General features: G+C 42.5%; 2 protein-coding genes across 2 annotated transcripts; both read left to right on the top strand.

The window, feature by feature from the left end:
* Positions 1-17: 17 nt before the first annotated feature.
* Positions 18-10,726, top strand: LOC113139460 (thyroid adenoma-associated protein homolog). Its single transcript, XM_026322716.1, has 31 exons — positions 18-190; positions 298-478; positions 566-652; positions 733-760; positions 855-1,003; positions 1,099-1,221; positions 1,321-1,441; positions 1,570-1,715; positions 1,805-1,889; positions 1,966-2,102; positions 2,330-2,527; positions 2,610-3,339; positions 3,837-3,989; positions 4,170-4,279; positions 4,396-4,556; positions 4,640-4,809; positions 4,907-5,074; positions 5,154-5,302; positions 5,388-5,525; positions 5,615-5,719; positions 5,822-6,022; positions 6,113-6,263; positions 6,557-6,809; positions 7,038-7,274; positions 7,396-7,600; positions 7,907-8,095; positions 8,802-9,061; positions 9,170-9,340; positions 9,431-9,697; positions 9,782-9,984; positions 10,109-10,726. The coding sequence occupies exons 1-31, from the start codon at positions 81-83 to the stop codon at positions 10,354-10,356; spliced, it is 5,634 nt and encodes a 1,877-aa protein (XP_026178501.1). The 5' UTR covers positions 18-80; the 3' UTR covers positions 10,357-10,726.
* Positions 10,727-13,029: 2,303 nt separating this feature from the next.
* Positions 13,030-18,550, top strand: pik3ip1 (phosphoinositide-3-kinase interacting protein 1). The gene is made up of 6 exons (XM_026322826.2): positions 13,030-13,298; positions 13,470-13,598; positions 13,993-14,109; positions 15,080-15,262; positions 15,426-15,504; positions 16,935-18,550. The coding sequence occupies exons 1-6, from the start codon at positions 13,193-13,195 to the stop codon at positions 17,149-17,151; spliced, it is 831 nt and encodes a 276-aa protein (XP_026178611.1). The 5' UTR covers positions 13,030-13,192; the 3' UTR covers positions 17,152-18,550.
* Positions 18,551-19,790: the final 1,240 nt, after the last annotated feature.

Raw genomic sequence — 19,790 nt, 5'->3', positions numbered from 1 at the left:
AGCTGTGTCACGTGACCAGTCGTACCAGCCCTAGTATCAACGTGCTGGTCCTGTGTCTGTACAGTGGACTTAATAAAACCATGTTGACGATTCAAGACCTGATAACAAGTCTGCAAGACTGTGTGATCACCGAGGGGAATGACAGCCAAGCTCTCAGGCTGCTTTTTAATAAACTGTCTGAATCCTCCAGGTTAGTGGTTACATCTATCTAAGCATGTTGGACAACTTACAGGCTATTGATTAGTATTTATAAACACTGCATTTTAAACAATATGTAATTTAATTGTGCTTGAACAGGAGCAGGGTGAAAAGATGCAAGGAGCGCTGTTTAGAGGAGAGTATCCAGCTGCTGAGACAGATGTCAGAGGCACAGCTTCGGGGTTTAGGGGAGAATTGTCTCCTGCTTCTTGTCAGATTGCTTCTGTCCATGCAGCTGCAGATGGCCAACATCTCCACAGCTTGTCGTAAAGTGGACCAGGTCAGCCCGACTGAGTGTCTGTTTTACTGCACAATGCTTAAATATAACAAAAGGGAATCTCATTGAAACTTTACATTCACTTGACAGATGTTGCAACATTTGGCAAAAGCGGACCACCGGTTGGTTTTTAGAGAAACCCATCAGTGTTTGGATTCTATAGTCAATTCTGAGCAGGTACGGAGCTCTCACTTCATTTCTGTTACTCATTTAGTTGCATTAAGGCACTGCAGGTAACTTTTACCTTGTCTTTTCAGATGTTGTCTTTTGAGGATCTACAGAGAGGTTGGTGCTGGCTAGAAATGGTTTGTTATTACATTGTGTTACTAATTTCATATAAGACTTTTTATCAGCAAGTTTTTTTTCAAAACATTTCTAGCCTGTATGTTCCTGGAGGACAGCACTGTTGGTCGTGAGGTGTGGCGAGAGACATGCAAATCATGGTCGAACAAGGTGTCGGATTTATTCCCTGTTGTATTGGACCAAGAACCCCTGCGAGATGGTCCGCTGTGTTACATCGCTGTTAAGGTACACAAAGTGCTCCGTGCATGTAAATCCTATGTATTCGCTACATTCTTACTGTGTGGTGTTTCTTAGTGACCTCAGAACTGCGATCTCTGCAGGTGTGTTTGCAAATGTTTCAGCTGTTGTCCAGTGACATCGCTCCCCTAGTGTGGGACAAGGAGCACAAGGACCCATCAGTACAGAAAATCCTGCAGGCGCTTGTGGACATAATCCTTGGACAGGTTTCTCATTAATTCACCACTTCAGACTAACTTATTAATAACAAAAGATAAATATCAGTTATATTGTTTCAGCTTATCAGTGAGTTTCCTGTCTTTCAGTGCATCAACAGGGACACTCGGCTTTTGGCAGGCACGGCTGTGGCTATGTTGATCAACACAGCACCAGAGAGCAGAGCTGGAGGAGCTGCTGCCTGGAGTCTGCTGCAGGTCTCTCACCTAGGTACGAGCAGCTCATAATCTGGAGTTTGACCCATAGATACGCCCATGTGGGTAAAACATAAACAGACTTACTTCTTTTCTCTTTTGTACTATATCCACAAAAAGCATGTCATTTCTGTTATTTCTCAGAGCCCTGGCTGCTGACTGTTGGCGCTCTCCAGGTACAGTGCAACCCTAAAAGCAAAGACGGGGTGGAGCGACTGGCTGTGAGCAGGGGCCTCCTGACCTGCTGTCGACCTCACATTTTGCTCAGTTCACACATGGATGCCCCAGAGGTATATCTCCTCAAACTTTCTGTTCAAATCATGTTGTACTGTTATTTTGCTTGCTCTGATTACCAAACCTGTCATTTCATTGTTTCCAGATGTGTTTGCTGCTGAAAGGTTTGTTTCCTCTGGTCTGTGCTTTGTGTGAGGAGAAGCTGGATTGTCACTACTTTGCCCTCGAAGGTGAGTTATGTCCAGGTTGTTTATTCTTGTGTTTAAATGGCACTACCACCCATTTAAATACGACATGTTGTTACAGTGTTAACGCTATGGCTGAAGAAGGTTAAAGAATGTCTGGCTGATATCTGGAAAATGTCCGGCGTTCGTCTTCTGCCTGACAACAGCAGCTTGCAGAAACAGCTTATTCACATTATCTGGACCAACGCAGAAAGTCCAGTGAGTAAGCATCATTATGTCATTATATGTTATTATTCAAAGTGAAATGGCGTTTTTTTTTATTTGTGAACTCAATGAACAGCCATGTAATGTAAGGTATAGTGTACAGATTATTAAAAAACACTGTGTATTGAATAATAAATGTCATATTAGCATCTCACATAATGTTGAGACATATTACTACCAGAAATGTTCAGCGGCATCTTACTATTACTGTGCATTGGCAGGTGGAAGGTGTATCCGAATTTGCACGCAGCGCCTTTTGTCTGGTCCTGGACCTCTATGAGGTGGACTCTGAGCACTTTTGTGACTCAAAGAAGACTCTTTATTATACTTTGCTTGAACAAATAATCAAACTACCTTGGGAAGCCAAACCCAAGTATCATCGGCTTTGTGCCCTGCTGCCATATCTGGGTACCAACATGGTGAGAGTTGAGCCTTATTAATGTTATAATGTAGTCAGTAGTGGTCATGATGACTTTGATGCATGTTTCTTTAATCAAACAGGTGCTGGATCAATATGCTGACATACCTGATCATCTCCTGAAGTGCTTGTCAACCAATCACCTGTCACCATGTGGATCAGAGCTTTATAAGTGCCTGATCCAGCAGCAGAGGCGAGAGCTGTGCAATGGCTCACAAAAGGCTGCTTCACACACTGAGTCAGATCTGGCCAATCAATGGGCGAGGCGATGGCGGCCCGTCCTTTACGAGGCGCTGACGTCTGATGTGACTCTCCTACAGAACAACTGCTCCACACACTTATTGCCCTGCACTTTTCAAGTCTTCCCCTCTGCTGTGGAATATCTGCTGCAGTCTCTGGACACGTTCACCCCTGGCCACCTTCACGCCTGGGCCTGCATCATGAGCTCCTATCGAGCCACGACTGGAAGCTCTCCATGGGATTTGCGGGGTAGTTCAACCCTTGAAACACTCCATCTTGCTCTAGGATCCGCAGACGACAAAGTGCGTCTTGCTGCTTTCAGCCTGCTTTGCTGCAGCCCAAAGACCAAAGACACACCAACCGTCGAGGAGGTGTCAATGATGAAAAGGTTCATTCCTCAGAACCTAAACTGTGAGTCCTCTCCGTTTCGCCAGCACTTTCAGGCTGGAGTCAAGAAGTTTCTGGTTCGTATCAGAGACAGCTGCTTGGCACATATCAGAGGACAGAAGGGCAAAAAGAAAAGAGATACCACCCAACCAGAGAGGACACAGGACATACTGGAGCAGGGAATAGGTGAGATAATCTATGTTCTGCTGTCCAGACTGATATACATCTGTCATTCTGGATTTAAATGTCTAGCCTGAGTGTTTCAACTGAATGCACATGTTCTTAAATTCCTTAGTAACACACCTGTTAGTCACGGTATGGATTCAAAACTTATAACAAGATCAAAAATAGATAACTACAAGGATCACACAACATTTTGTAAAAAAAAAAAACTCTTAATGAGTGACACACAATGCAAAAGCAATAAATTCTGCATTCAACACACATGAGGTCAGTGAAGGCCTGATGACCCATACTTGAAATTATAAAATGTCTCAATAGAGAATTGTCTCAATACTCATATCACAGATAACAGATAAGACCACATGCTTAATACTATTTGTCTTTCTTTGCCCTTCCTGTTCTCGGTATTTAGTTTAGTATAGTATTTAGTTTATATAGTAATTTTGACACTTCTTTTTGTCTGTTTGTTGTTCATCAAAACCTTCTTGTATGTCATGTAGAATTTGTGGAATGGTTGGGTCAGCTTCCATACAGCTATCTGGCACCAGGACACAGTTATCAGAGGAAGAAGACTGCACTGTTGTTGTTGTCTGCAGTGCTGGAGACCTGTACAGACACCTGGAGCCCGGACAAGAAGAAGGGACAACCTCCAGGTCAGTTTACAAAGTCAGTGATTGGAAAAAAAGAGAACATTAAGACAAAAAATTGTGTTATAGCTTCCGCTAACTGGTGGTTCTGTGTATAATTCCTGGTAAATGTTACATGTTCCTTAATGTTGTTTTATATTATTTTGGCATGAAAATGTAATGATGTTCATGAAATCATTCTTGCAGAGAATATGGGGTGTCTTATTAACTGTGCCAGACAAAGAGGACAGTGGGATTTCTTCTGCAGGTCTAAACAGCTGGTTCTTATCAGTTGTTTAGAAGATTCTACAAATGAGGTATAGCTGCCTTAACTTCCCTTCCCTGTTTATGTAGTTTAAATCAAAGATATTTTGAAGATATTTTAGTAAAACGAACAAGGATTTATTTTTTTTTGTTTGTTTTTTGTTCACAGATTCGGGAGCTCTCAGCTGGATTACTGTTGAGATTTTTCCCACCCATCTTTCCTGATGATGTTGGTGCAGCGCTGCTCACGCGAACCAAGCAGCTTCTCCGCAGTCCTCGGGTGCAGGAGGCTCAGATGGGAGCACTGATGATGAAAGTCCTCCTGCAGAAGTAAGCCTTGCCTTGAGCATGCTGCAGAATTAGGGTTGCTTTAACTGCAAAGGATGGCAGTTAATCTGTCGTTCTATCTGTAGATCACAAGACCAGCCTGAAGACTGCAGGCTGAACAGTAATATTACTGTCAACAGTGGACGTGACCCCAAGGCCTCCTGCATGGTCAGAATCCTAGTGAAGGAGCTTGAGGAACACTATCTGACAGCCAAGGATGACATGATGTTAGCTGCCAGAACCAAGCCTATACACGGTGAAACTTAAGAGCTGCACTCACATTTAGCTACATGATGGTGAAGCCTAGAAAACAATTTTTAGTTCTTTAAATCCTGCTGTGTATGATGTTCCAGGCGTTGTCAGTGCCCTTCAGAAGTGTTTACTTGAGACACCCAGCACCACTGTTTATGACACACTTGACCACAGTCTGACCATGGAGCTGCTGAGCCTGCTGGACAGTATCTCTCTGCTGCTGCTGGGTGTCCTGTATGGAAACCAGGATGTTTGTGCCACTGAAAAAGGTAATAGAGAAATTTACAACACCACATCTTAGATTGTTTTTATGACACCTTTGCAGAAAATTACTCTCTTCTGTCTTAGATGCCCCCCCTTCTTTTTGTGATATGGGAAATGCCATCAGCTCTTTGATAGCCCAAGGATCTGCAGGAGGCGAAGGGGATGGAGAGGAGTGTATCCTGCTTTCTGAGGAGCACAGCCTTGTTCTCACCTGCTGCTGGGTCTCCCTGAAGGTAAAAGAGAACCTGATATGCAACTTTTAAATGATTTTTTTGGATGTTCATAATTAACGTGACATGCTTTTATATTTTTATTTAGGAAATAGGAATATTTTTAGGTTCTCTGGTTGACAAAATTATCACCAAGTCCAAACCCAGTAAGTGCCTTTTAACAACAGAGGATCTCAAAGGAGCGTTGAAAGTATTCAAGAATATTCTTCTCAAATGTCGTCACTGGGTGAGTTTGATAAATCTGTTCAGAGGCATTAAGTCAGAACTGCCTTAACTCCCATGTTCCTTTCTGAAAAGCATATCTCTCCTCAACAGGGGGCAGTAGAGGGATGCTGTATTGGCTTCACCAAGTTCTGTGCCTCTCTGTTAAGCAGCAATGACCCTGAGTTGAGGGATATCCCAGCCCACATGCTGAAAGAAGTGAGTGCTTTTATGTGCTTTTCATGAATAAACAGAGATGCTGGACTAACAACTTTTATATTTAAATGATTGATTGGATATTAATGATTGCTTTGTTCCTAGGGATTGCAGGTTGTGCAGTCCCCTCGTTCTACATCTGTGACCCGGCGGGCCGCAGGATTGCCAATGCTCATCCTGTGTATTGTGTCAGCAGAGGAGGCCAGCAAAGGAAGACCTCTGTTAGCCCAGAGTATGCAAACCTTACTCAAGACTGCCCGAACCCCTCTACCTGAGAATTGGGACCAAACACTGGACCTGCCAGAGGTTTGTAAACCAAAGGAATGAGGATACTGATCTTTATGCATAAATATGCATAAATATAAGAGATGGGCACATAATGTCTTTCTTTTCCAGGTGTGTGCAGTTCACACTCTGCAGGCCCTGGTGCGTGGGTCAGGACTTGGAGGAGCTGTCCTTCAGTTTGCTCCTGCTGTCGCCATATTGTCACTCACTTTGCTCAGTTCTCCCTGCTGGGCAATGAGGAATGCTGCTCTGCAACTTTACAGTAAGACAGACACATTAAGAGCTTTCCGTTTAGTTGCATTTGGAATAAGGATTGCCTTAGGACTAGGACTCATAGGTCAGTCTGATCATAGGTTATTATTAGCTCAGATAATCATTTTACTATTATAAAAGATGTAGAATCTAGCAAATGCTGGAATATTAGTGAGCCGGTAGAATAATAAATAATTATAAATTGTCAAAATAATTGCAGAAAATATTAATTTTGACTGTTAAATTACTGTTTTGGTTTAGCTCGAAGCCATGATATAACACTAATTAATATCCTGTTTCCAGGTTCTCTGTGTTCACGAATGCTTGGTCAGCGGGCCAGCAGTGAAGAGGGTGGACCTAACCAGCATGGCATGTCCCCCGCTGCCTTCTTTTTCCACTACCCTGCCCTCCAGCCATTCCTGCTGGGCGAGCTGAGAGAGGCAGCACAAGTCCTACAGGGTCCACCTAATGAGGCCAAGCTGCGCCTCCAACCCTCGCTCTACCCCGTCCTGACTCTGTTAGCCCAGCTCCAGCCTGGTGTCCAAGACTCAACCGAGTGATTACTGTTTACTTCTTGCAGCCTGTATGATCAGGCTTATTCAAATTCTTTGTAGTGGCAGTTAAAGGACTAACGTACTGTATGCACTTTAGGTTTTTGTTCGAACTTTAACTACTTTGAATGTGTAATTGTGCAATTTAGTTGTTATTTTCAGTGGAAGGAGAACTGAGTGCTGAATTTTATTTATGCAGGTAAATGTCTTCTCTGGTTTTTCTTACTTTCCAGAACTTTGTCAGATTTCCTGCCTCCTTTGCTCCAGCTGTCTGCCAGTCCTATTTACAGTGTGAGAGTGATGGCCGCTAAGGCTTTAGTTGCCATGACTCCCCCCTCACAGTACGTGAACATCCTCATCAAACTGACAGCTCAGCTGCCCGGTCCACAGCAGTGCTGCAGTCACAACCGGCTCCACGGACAGCTGCTGCAGATCAAAGCCATTCTAGAGAGAGCTCTGAGCGCTGACAGGTGAGGCTTAAAAGAGCTGTTTATTCATTCATCACACACTCTCAGGCCTTTAAAGTGTCTGGTTTATGGATTCATCACACACTGCCAGCCTTTTTAAATCCTGCTGTGTTTCTGTGTGCAGAGGCCCTTCAGCTGACCTGTCTGAGGTTCTGAGCAGGGTGCAGGCCTCGCTGTGGCTGGTGACTGAAGATCAGCACTGCCCCATAGTGAGAGCGGCCTACCTCAGTGTGACAGACTCACTAAGAAGTGTCTCCTGTGAGACATACCTGTCAAAGCTCAATGACACACTCATGCATCACCTCCAAACACCACAACACGGTCTTCAGGTATGTGACACACACAGTACTAAAAGCAGACATTGCTAGTGGGGCATTTTAACCTTTTGTTAATAGTGTTGTCATACGTTAAACATAAAAAACAAGTTGAAATGCAGCAAAGGTTTCTAGTCTGCAATCAAGCTGCATTTGAATGGTATTTTTCTTAAGGATCAACACTGTACTATAACTGGAGGCCTCATCACTCACAGTAAGAATGCTGAATGACTAATCATGTTTTTAGGACCTTTAAACCAGCTTTTCCAGAGCATTTAACTGCATATTTACCAGGATAATTTATCTGTGCTATCTCCACAGGTTGGGTTAGCGTCCTTCCATGAACAAGCCATCCAGTTTCTCTGTGCAGATCGAAAGCGGGCGTGTCAACTCTGGGACAACTTCTCTGCAGCGAGCCCTGATCTCAGGCTCTCATTATTTGCATGGGTGGTGGATGGGCGATGTTCACATCAGGCCAGCTTGAAAGAGGTGGTACAGAGGGTGTTGCAGGTGCGACATAATCTGCTCCCTAGACTTCAGCATGAAAAAAACAACCTTTCCAAAACCCGTCTGACAGCTTTCAGTATAACAACCTTCTTGGAACACAATGCGAGGAAATTGGGCGAGCAAAGATAGGCTGCAATATACTGCTGTCTGAGGCCGAAATCTGGCTGGAGATTTCTTTTCCCCTTTACATAAGAAAGGGTGTGTCTGTAAGCTATTATATTCTGTAATTACAGTAAGGATATCTACCATTTTCATTTGCTGTGTTAAAGTTCATGTAGATCATTTCGATAAACTCTCCAGTCTGTTATATTATCAAGACCAGCCAGGAATTCCTTCCCATGTTGATCCTGTCTAGAGTTTTAGTCTATTCTCTTTATAAGATGTGAAACTGGATAGGGGCTTTCTGTCATTTATACAATACAGCCTAAATAATTCTGTTTTACTATAATAATGGTAAACGTTAAATTGTTAGTTTTTTTTTTGTGAGGAAATATTCAGAAATAAGACATTGGCACTGTGTTGTACTGAGATGTTATCTGAAGAGCTGAGATAAATCATGTTGTACTTGCATTGTTCTTCATATTTGCAAAAAACATTGTTCTTTACATTAGTGTGTGAAAAGCAAACCAAACTAAATCTGGTTTATTTTTTAAAAATATGTCAATTGACAAGTGGATTTAAGGACTGAACTAATACTTTTTATCTTCAGTCACACCTGAAGGAGGCGTTGTTGAGCCACAGTGTGGAGTACTGCAGGACCTACCTCTCAGCACTGGTAGCAGTGATGGCTGAGGGTGATTCTACATCACCCCGACATATGCCTCAGCTGGCACCACTGCAGGAACCGGTTCTGTCTGAGTGTCTGGATTTGTTGCTTGGGAACCTGGAGAACCAACGAGGTGGGCCAGAATTTCTGTCCCAAGCTCTATATGCTGCTAGTTTGCTGCTTCCCCAGTGGTCAGACTCCAGGTTCTTACATGTTTATTGTCTTTTTTTTTTTTACTTCATCATAGAGCCTCATTCTAAAACAGTTCTACCTGCAGGCCTGACTTTCTTCTTATCTTTGTGCAAAATCAGTGTAAAGATGCCATTACTTCTGCGCTGGTGTAGCATATTGGAGGGCCATCGGTCACCAGAGGCCCCTGAAGTGCTCAGAATGGCGTGTGCTGAAGCTCTGTGTGTGGGTGGAGTTCCACTAATGAGCCGCAGCCTGAGAGACCATAGTGCTCAGGCTGCCCTCATGATCAGGTATGACAGAAGTTATATAGAAGAATGTTGTTTATCAAGTGAAGCACTCTATTAAACTGAGATAAAAAATATTGAATCTTTCTGGTTTAGGCTGCTCAATACAGGACTTTACTTGCTGCAGGACCAAAGCCAGCAGGTGAGGTTAAAAGCAGCGTGCTTTACCTCCATGCTGCAGCATGCAAGAAAAGGAGAAAGACAGGGCAGTGTCTACATTATGCAGGTCAATCAGGCTCTGCCAGACCTACTGGACCTGCTGCTGGAGAAATACTGGGATACACCCAGCACCTTGGATGTGCTGTTGTGTCATGTGCCTCAGCCTGATCTCAGATCTGTGCTCGGAGAGGCCTCAGAGACGGCGTATGTAACCTCACTGAATCAATACTCTCTTAGAAACAGCGCAACCTTTATTGAGTGCTTAGCTGTTACTGCTCTTTTATTTAGAGGTTCCAGTTTGTATGAGCAGGATGAGGCCAACGTGTTTGCAGAGCCGTCTGTGATGTCTACGCATGTGCTGCCTTACCTGCTGCAGATGGCTGAAAAATACTCTGAATCCTCTGCTTTGGCACAGAGCCTGAGTGCATGGGCCGAGCAGAGTGCTGCACAGGTGCTACACAGCCTGGTAGCCTGCAAAGAGATTCAGCCAGGTAACATATCAGCTTATCATTCTGAATATAAGAATGTGTTTGATAAATTCATATGAGAAATGTAATGAGCTGTGGTAATAGTCTATATCTCTCCTTATAATATGATTATTTATTTTCTCTTAAGCTGAGACATTGACCCCGGTCTGGCTGGCCCTCCTCATGGACCCCTGTTTCCACAGCACCCTGTGCGGCCTGTTCACCAGGGCTGCCTTCCTCCTTCGACTGCTGCAAACATCTGGAGACGTACGACACGATTGTGATCCTCCGTCCCTGCGCATGGCTTTACAGGAAGTTTGTAGTCTGCTCAGTCAGAACGGTGTCCACTTTCCCCTGGATTTAACAGCTGCTGTAGCTGGAAAAGTGCCATTCTGATGAAACAAGCAGCGCCTTTCTCCCCCACTCCTAAAGTGAGCATTGTTACCAATGTGGACCAGAATAAACTCACATGTGGATATTTCAACATCTGCGTCTACATGTGCAGCATGAGTTTTGAATGAGTAGTGTAAATGCTGATGCTGCAGCTAACCAGCACTTGGCAGAGTTATGTAAGAGCTCGGTGGCTGCAGTCACTTGTTTCCATCATCACACTGTGTACACAGAAGATACTTGCTGGGCATTAAGCATCATGTGCTGTGTAGCAGAACAATTGTTCCTCATAACCTGTTGTTTCTACAATGCGTGTAGAAAACTGCAGATTTTCTAAAGGTTTATTTATTTTCTACAATAAAGCTTTTAATGCCTCTGACTGTCTTTATGATCACTGCCACCCAAAACAATATGCTCTCTGTTATCACCAGAGCAGTGTGCTCCTATTTGTTATTTGCCATGTCTCAGCAGTAACAGGGCTCAGATTGCAACAGCATCTGGAGAAATGGGTTGCTTGGTCCCCAGCAGGGTAATAGAGCGTTCACTTGAATGCTCCATTAGAGGCCTTCTGCCTGGATAAGTGTCCATTTTCCAACCACGAGGGTTGAAGATGATTGACTGGATTTGATAGAGAGCTGACGGTTGCCCCGCAACAGATCACACTAGAGCAGTCTTACATCACCAGATAGCCCATTGCTTTTGTTTGAGATGGGCGGCAGACAAACATTGACATATAAGCCATTGCACATGCTGTGGAGGGCCATATCAGGCTTGTAATTGAGTTTACATGGAAGTTTTTGTTGCTGTATCCTCACAACTTGCATAGTATTGTCAGTGTGGTTCAGTTCTCAAAATAAACTTTATCTTAACCTATTTATTAACACCTGACTACGTAAAGTTGCAGGTTTATTAAACTTCAGTGTAACATTTGATTGACATACCTGTGTACACTCATGAGATACCTCTATGTCAGTTGAGGTTTCCTTTGTGTGTGCATGACGCATTGTGCTTTTGAGTCTATAGATTATGCAACAGCTATGGCATCTAGATTGTATTAATGATTCATGCATAAAGATTATGCAGTGTACTTTTCCCCGTGATCCAACGCCTCAATTAACACCTAGTGTGTAGAGCTCTATGAGATTAACATGAACAACAAGCTGTCGTATAAACTGATTCACTTTAAGGGCCACGTAAGAGAGATTTGAGATCATTTGTGTCACAGACAGATAGACCATCTTTTTGTACAGCAGGAGACACATTCATATAACTTTATATATACAAATCATAGTTGCTGAATCCGAATGAATTAGGAGTTTTTTCAGAAATATGTTTTTTAGCATCAGATTGTAGCCTTAACCAATCCCTCTTTATTCCCATTACCTGTAACAATAGTCTGTCTTCTGCCTCTAGCCTAGGAACAAAGCCTCAGAAGTGAGATACAGGCGAGGAAGGTTGGACATGAAGGCAGAGTGTGTATGAAACTGGAAAATGACCATCTGGCCTGATAAAAGCCTTTGCTGTCATTACTGAGAGTGCTGAGTCTCTATAAGTCTGTGTCCTTCTGGCAACTGGAGCGCATGGCCAAGTAGGTGCAGCCTTTTTTATCGGGCATGTTTGTGCATTGTGCATACAGGCATCATTATGAAAGTGTTTTCCCCCTCTTGAATCCTAGTGAGAGTCAAAAACAATATTTTGTATGCTGAATATATTAAAGTCAACCACTGAGGTTGTTATTCTGGATATTGCTGAAAATGTTAGTTTTTTGCTACTTAGTCTCAAAATAGACTTTTATAGTTAATTCTCATAAATGTTTTCAGGTCTTAATGGTCTGGTTACTGGTTTCACCCACTGCATGCCGAGAGACGCTCCTGTCCCCTGTAATCCTAAATGTGCAGAGTGTGATGGAGAGTACCAGACAGATGCTGTGTGTTTGCTCTAGTAATTGCCTGAAAACTGGGCAAGCATCTATTTGAACAAGGCCTTAGTGATCACTGACTGAGTCACGCGTTGGCTGCCCTCTTTACTGATCAGCCAACAGTGACACAGACCCTCTCTGCTTTGGCTCTACAGCATCCTGCACACAGGCAGACTCCTTTGGACTCTACACAGGCTGATTTTTACCAAGGCCAGTGGAAATACAGGCCTCACTGGGTGGAGAGGAAGCCTGGGAAACAGTAAGATTGGCTTTGGACAGATGTTCTGAGCCCTGAGAACCAGATAAGACTCAGGAGTTGGATGAGGATTATAAAAGGAAAATCATGACTCATGTATTTTCATTGGTAAATGGAAAGCAGAGCAGCTATTAATAGACGACCACAACAAATGTAATAAAGATGGAAGTTATTGTTGGAAAGGGAAAAGTGAACGGTTATAGAAGGTGGATTATAGAAGTAACCATAAGCTTTTTAAGCATAAAGAAACATGTGAATGAATTTCCTTGACTTTCCATGGGGACTGTTTGGACCGTGTTTATTCCCACAAGGTTGCATGCCACGATAAGTTAACAGACTGTTTTTCATCGGGTGCTTTCCCCGTGTGTATGTGTGTGAGAGAGAGAGAGAGAGAGAGAGAGAAAGAGAGACAGAGAGAGAGAGAGAGAGAACCTGGTGAGGCTTTAGGACCTTGAGGTTTGTACTGCAAAGGGCAGTTCCTCCTCCCACTGAAGGCTGTTTACGAAGAAAGCTGAGCTCTGACAAAAACAAGGGCTGTGACTCCAATAAGCAGAGCAGTGTGTCTGAAGCGCTTTCAGCACAGGCTCTTCGACCAATTGAAACATTTATATATATATTTGTGTGTGTTTTATTTTATTTATAGAAGAAAAAAAGCACAGAGTGTTACCATGATGTCGGTTAATTCAGCCCATCAGCTCTGCAAAATGTTTTGGACTTTGCACGTTGTTTTCCTCAGCATGGCGACTGTGCAGAGCAATGCTTCAAGTGGAAAAGGTAAAATGTTATGCTATGAACTATTATTTTGTGTGCAATGTAACATTTGTCTGTACAGTGAAGCCTGGTTTAATTCAAATGACATGGAGTATTTATCCTTTTCTTTCTGCTTTTTGTTTGCACCATCACTTATGTTCATGTGCTCACGTGTTGTTTTGTTGTTAACCTCAGACTGCTTGAGGACAAATGGTGAGGACTACAGAGGGGAACACAAGAGCTCCTCCTCAGGTCTGACCTGCCTGAACTGGACCAGCACCACTAAGGACTATGACGTTAAAAGCCATCCCGATTCACAGACAGGTAAATCATTTTTAATCAGAAATCTGTGAATGCTGGATTAAGTTAAGGAGGAAAATGCAGCTGATGTTGATATGTACAACAATGTCAGGAAACAGGAATTCTAATAAATAACTTTGATGCTGTGCATAATACAGATTGCTGCAGGATACAAACATGCAGTGCAGCAAACACACACATTTGGTTCTGTGCTACTGATTTGTCTGTTTGTGGTGTTGAATGCTTCTTTATTTCAGCAGCTGCTCTTTCTTTTCTTTGTGTTCATTGCGGCCTGTTTATTGCAGTGTGCTGAAGTGGTGTTAATGATTAATGAATCTAGTGGTTTCAGCAGGGACACATAGACACCGGCATCAGTAACAGACATGCTTTTATTTTTTTTTAATCATTCCTCTTGCAGGTGTTGGAGATCACAATTATTGCAGAAACCCAGATTCCTCGGAGAGTCCTTGGTGCTACATTGCTGCCCCAGATGGGACCGTCCAGAGAGAATTCTGTGAAATCGACACATGCAAAGGTAAAGTAAACAAAGGAGATGAACACACAACAATGAAAGACATCAGAATCAGATCCATGTAACTTTATAAATATCCTGATTAGTCAACAAGAGACAGCAAACACTGTATTTACGACAAGAGAGAACTTTGTTGATGCAGCAAGTTTTTAAGCTTGAATGGGTCAGTAAAAAAAAAAGCAAGTCAGTGTTGATGATGAATTAATGGCAATTTATTTTCCTATTTAAGACTATTAGTCTGTAGTGGGTCAGTTGGTCATGGTTAAACGTCTGTGAGAAGTCTCCTATATTTACACCTTTGTTTTCTCCTTGCCTCAGAAGCCAGCCCAGATCACACAATAACAAAGGCCTGCAGTCACATGTCAAAGTTCACTCTTAAGAGTGGTAGTGACCACGCCCAAAACGGATCTTATTGGCAGAGAGGCTCAGTTGTGCCTTGGAAACAGGTTTTAATTGGCTGCTTAAATGCACGACATCATGCCCTTGCACGCCTTGGTAAAAAAAAACTTCTGGTGCAGTTGAAAAGAAAATTAAAGAGCTGATGTTCACTTCCGCAGTTGAAACTTCCTGTCTGCTGATATACATGTCCTGTTTGGCACAAAGTGTCCCCAAGTTGCATGTGAGCAGAGTCAGGTAGTGGTTACTGTTATTAACTATAAACCTGCTGGTCTGGCCGACGCGCCTCTAGTCAAACAAGATCAAGTCAACAAGTTTGTCCATGCAGTACACAATGAGGTGTACCATATTATGACATGGTGAAGTAACATCTGAGGGGTAACTGACCTGCACAACCTGTCTGGCTAATTCAGCAAATGTAATAACTTAAAAACAAAGGTGTTTGACACTCCTGTGAAAAGAAAAGAGAGAAGAAAAGAAATAACTAAATATAGCAGTATATGGTTTTTTGATGTGATAATATTTTAGCCATTCAACACTGTTGATTAACAGTGACATTGTTTCACTGTGTCATCAGAACAACCAGTGCGATCAGAGGCCCAAGCCCCCAAGCCAACAGGAGCCATTCTCTCCACACAGAGCCTTCAGATGGCCAAGTCGGGAGCTTCTCGGGGGGAAGTTGCTGCTGTGCAGCCAGTGATGGGAATCAGCCAGCGAGTGCACACAGGGCCCAAAAAGAAAAAAGACCTTGGCATGCCGGGTATGTTGTATTTGGTATTACCCGTACTCTGAAAGCACATTTGATGTTGCAGTTTGAATCAGTCTTAGTGATAAGTCATATAATGGTACATAAACTAAATATGTTTATCATGTATTTGTATATTCAGTTTTTAACTTTTTTGTTATCTCCCCTGGTTTTTCAGGCTACATCCTCGGCATCCTCATGGTTACGATTATAATCATCCTTGGAGTAGGCATCACCTTTGGCTACGTCTATAAGAGGTCAGTATCTGAATCACAGCAAAGATCATCAGTTCAATATTAAGAGGTTAAGAGCATTTATTTATATTTCTCGCTCTGAACGGGCATTTGGTCTGTTTCCTGGCTGCCATAATGTGATGCTGCAGGCCTGTCTTGTCTTCCTCTTTTCCATGGCACATGTAGGGTGGATGAAATCTTTGAGATGCCCAGATTAAATGACAGTGTGTTCAGTTAAATCACATGGAGGCGTGCATGTTAATGGAGTTTAGGGCATCAGCTGTTATTCACATTTCCCCATGCTCTCTGTTTTTCTACTGGGGTGTGAAGCAGCTGTTTTAATGTTTTCATCACAATAACCACAATACAACATCGGAACATGGCAGGGGATAAAACGCCCACAGTCTATTTGAAGTCTTCTTATTTTGCATTCTTGAAAGAGAAGAGAGTGTGGAGGAGAGGTTGGATGGGATGGAGAGGCCTACACATTTGCTGCAGTTATGTAATATGCAAAGTGGTGGTCCCAGCGCTGTGAAAGAGGGAGAGGTTTTCCTTGCAGATCTGTGTTTACTTGTCACATGTGATTAGCAGTGCCCATGTCTGTGCTTCCTATTTTTAGGACATGACTCTTATTAAGGATGAGAAATATGTTATGTCAGAGGGGTTATATCCTCTCTCAGTGTTCAGACATCACTCAGATTTGAGATGAGTTTTTTGACTCTGTCATTGGGATGCCTCAAAGAATGCACTGTTTTATTATGTTTAAAAAATATACAGTAGTAAGAAAAAAAGTGAGTGAACTCTTTGAAATGATTGGTATTGATCTATAAATCTGTTTTAAAATATTGTCAACAAACACAACTTCAAGCTAATAACACAAATTGTGTTGTTCTTGTCCATACTGAATACATCACTTAAAAGCAGGAAAAAAAAAAAAAAGCTCAGATATGCTTGAGACTAAAATGAACCACACCCTCTATGTAAAGTGTTGATAAATTGTGTTTACAGAGCACTGAAGCAGGCAGTTGGGAAGTCTTTGACTTCGAGGCTATATTGCTCTGTTCTGGCTCCCAATCAGTAGAAGGCAGCCCCGTGCTGATCCTTATCCCTGTGTTGCTGTAACTCATTGGCAGCTCGTCAGTTCTCTTCCCTTTGTCCATCTGCCCTTCATGTTTGCTACAGACCAGGCGCTTTTTTAAAGAAGACTGTTATCAGGATACAGTATGTTATCTGGAGCTCCTTATCATGAATATTTAGCTTGGCTGCTGTACACAAGTATCGACTAATAGACTGCTAGAGCAAAATAAGACTTAACACTGCTTGTTCATTTGCATGAGAGATTTGGTCTTTACCTCAGGAACAACCAAAATGTTTTTACATTTTCAACTTTAACCGTAATAATCTGAAAGGTGATTAAATGTCAGTATCAATCTCTGTTGTGTGTTTGTGTTTAGAGCACAGGACTTAAAGAAGCAACACGAGCAGCGAGTGTACGAGCGTGAGATGCAGAGGATCACCCTACCCCTGTCGGCTTTCTCCAACCCCACTTGTGAACTGGTAGATGAGAACGCCGTTGTAATCACAGCAGACCCCGAGACCACCCCTGTTCAGGAGGGCGTGGAGGGCAGCGACCCCCTCATGGGCCAGCAGGCCGGTACACCGGGAGCATGAGTAGACGTGTAGTCCTCAAACTGGGCTCTGATATGTTTTTGTGGACCAAAACATTCCCATCTTCCTGTTTCTCCTTTCTGCTTTCCTGCGTGGCGTTTCGTTTTAAAAGGAGTTAAGGGATCAGTGTTCACTCCGAAGACTTGAACTGAATCCAGTGTCCTTGGTGTCCCCATTCCTTTGGTTTTTATATATCTGAGACACAGAAAAAGATAAGCTGACACGCAATGGACAACTAGAAACCTTAAGGTGAATCCGTTCCAAATGACAGTATGTCACAGGTCTTTAATGTTCACATTTGATAGATTTGATGCCCGCCTTAAACAACTGTATGAATATCTAGTTACATGGATGTTGACTAGTTTGTGTTTATGTTGCTGTGTGTTGAAACTAATTCTTTATGAGGAAGTGTTCTCCACAGGAGGTGCGGTTACATGATGAACATGTGGTTGATTTTTATTTGTACTGACCCACTGGCTGTGGCCGAGGGAGACACAGCTAAGACACGTATAGTGTTTTGTCTTGCAGACAGTGGTGACACAGATGCGAGTGTCAAAAAATAGTCATCCTCTGAGGCAGGATGGAAGAACGAACTAAAACAGGCCCACTAAAGACAAGGGAAAGCCTTCAACTCAGAAATTGCCTTAGCAGGATACTTCCGTGAATGTATTTCTTTATCTCTTCCCAGATACATATTTTTTCTCTTTGCACATGACTGAGGGGCCAACCAAGGCAGTTTTAAAACCTGATGACAGTCACAGGCAGACACGAAAGAAGACAAGCCCTTTTTTTCCCCCACAGGTTAAGGAATGACAGGATATATACAGTGTTCTCAGGAACCATGCGACAAATAGCACTGCCACAACGCAAAACAGATGGGGGCAGAAAACGAAAAAACCTCAAGTCTGCAAAGCAGGAAGTGTCTTTGTTGAAGTGCTGAAGAAGCCTGGAGGCTAGATTAGACTGCGACATTTGAGTTATGTATTTGATGCCTCAGGTTAGAGGCAGGAGTGGAGTAGGATAGAAACAGTCCAAAGTTAGTGGTATTCATTCAAAAACATGAATGCATGTACATGGTTACCTGTTGTCTGTTCAAGATCACATTTAAAAAAAAAAACAGAAATCATTGTACATAGAAGATTTTGGGTTCTTACATGTGATGCACCATAAATTCTGAGTGTATAGCTTGTTTGTTTGCTATCACTGCCAGCGATCTTGTTTTGTGATTACTGCTGGATCCACATCACTGATAATCTTTGGTTACTGCTGCTCCATTATTTTGTCTGCTGCCTGTAATTATTTCCTTCCTGTAAGCAGTGTGGAAGAATATTGTTGTTCTGCATTTATTACTTGTATTTGTATGAATTATTGCAGATGAGAATAAAACATCAAATACAGACTGTATGGTGTGATCTCATCTGTAGATTTGATGAAATGATAGAAGTACAGAGACTTTTTTTTTTCTCCCACTAAAACAACATAACAGGAAGACGCTCATGTTTTTCAAGGTTTTTATGCACCAGCTCCCTCTGTTGGCAAATCTTGAATATGTCACTCAGTCATCAGTCACCTGAGAAAACATCCATGATCTACTGCAGGAGTGGGTACTGAGGGCCACTGCCCTGTTTGTTTTCCATCTATCCCTGTACTACCCAATGCTGATTACCTGGATCAGGTGTGTTCAATCAATCAGAAGATGGAAGATACCATTTCAATTTATCTTCCCATGCTCTACTTGATGGTATCTTCCAGGCTCTAATTGACTCAACACACCTGGTCCAGGTAATCAGATGCAGGAATAGATGGAAAACAAGCAGGACTGTGATCTTGAAGAACGTGGATTGGACTGGAGCCAATCCCAGCTGACACTGGGTAAGAGGTGAGGTATACCCTTGACAGATCAGCAGTCTATCACCGGGCTGACACTTAGAGAGAAACACTCCCACTCATGGGCAATTTAAAGTCACTGATTAACCTAACCCCAAACTGCATGTCTTCAGAATGTGGGTTGAAGCTGGAGTACTTGTAAAAAACCACACAGACATGGGGAGATTATGTTGACTCCGCACAGAAAGGGCCCAGGGTACAGAAGGACTCAAACCCCAAACCTTCTTCTTTTTTTTTTAGAGTGACAGTGTTAAACCACGCCAACCCTCCTTGAGAAAATTAAGATAACATGATAAGAAGTGGGCCAAAGAGATAAGAAGACCTGCAAAAACATAAACAGCTAAAGAACATCAACCTGTTACAAGGAAGTAAAGATGTCTGCATGCAAGTCAGTGACTGGCATGTAAGCTTTGATCGTGACACTGAAGACCTCAACAAACAAAATCCATTAGGAATCCACAGCTCTAATCCTTGGTGCTCTAAATAACACTCTCATTTAAGGATAAATACATCAAATAAATAATATTTTGTCATTGAGGCTATTTCTTATTTATTTAATCAAATTTGCAAACATGTAAATGCACAAATGTGAATTAACAGTAAAAAAAACTACATTCATTTTAAAATGTACATTACGTTATCAAAGAAGTTTATGAACCTGCAACTGGGCAAATTTCAAAATGAATTCATCTAATGATAGCAATTGACCTTTGGCCACAATTATTGTTATTGAGTTATTTAGGAATTAATTTCTG

This window comes from Mastacembelus armatus, chromosome 9 (genome assembly GCF_900324485.2).
Source record: "Mastacembelus armatus chromosome 9, fMasArm1.2, whole genome shotgun sequence".
NCBI classification, from domain to species: domain Eukaryota; kingdom Metazoa; phylum Chordata; class Actinopteri; order Synbranchiformes; family Mastacembelidae; genus Mastacembelus; species Mastacembelus armatus.
This window is presented reverse-complemented; position numbering and strand designations above follow the sequence as displayed.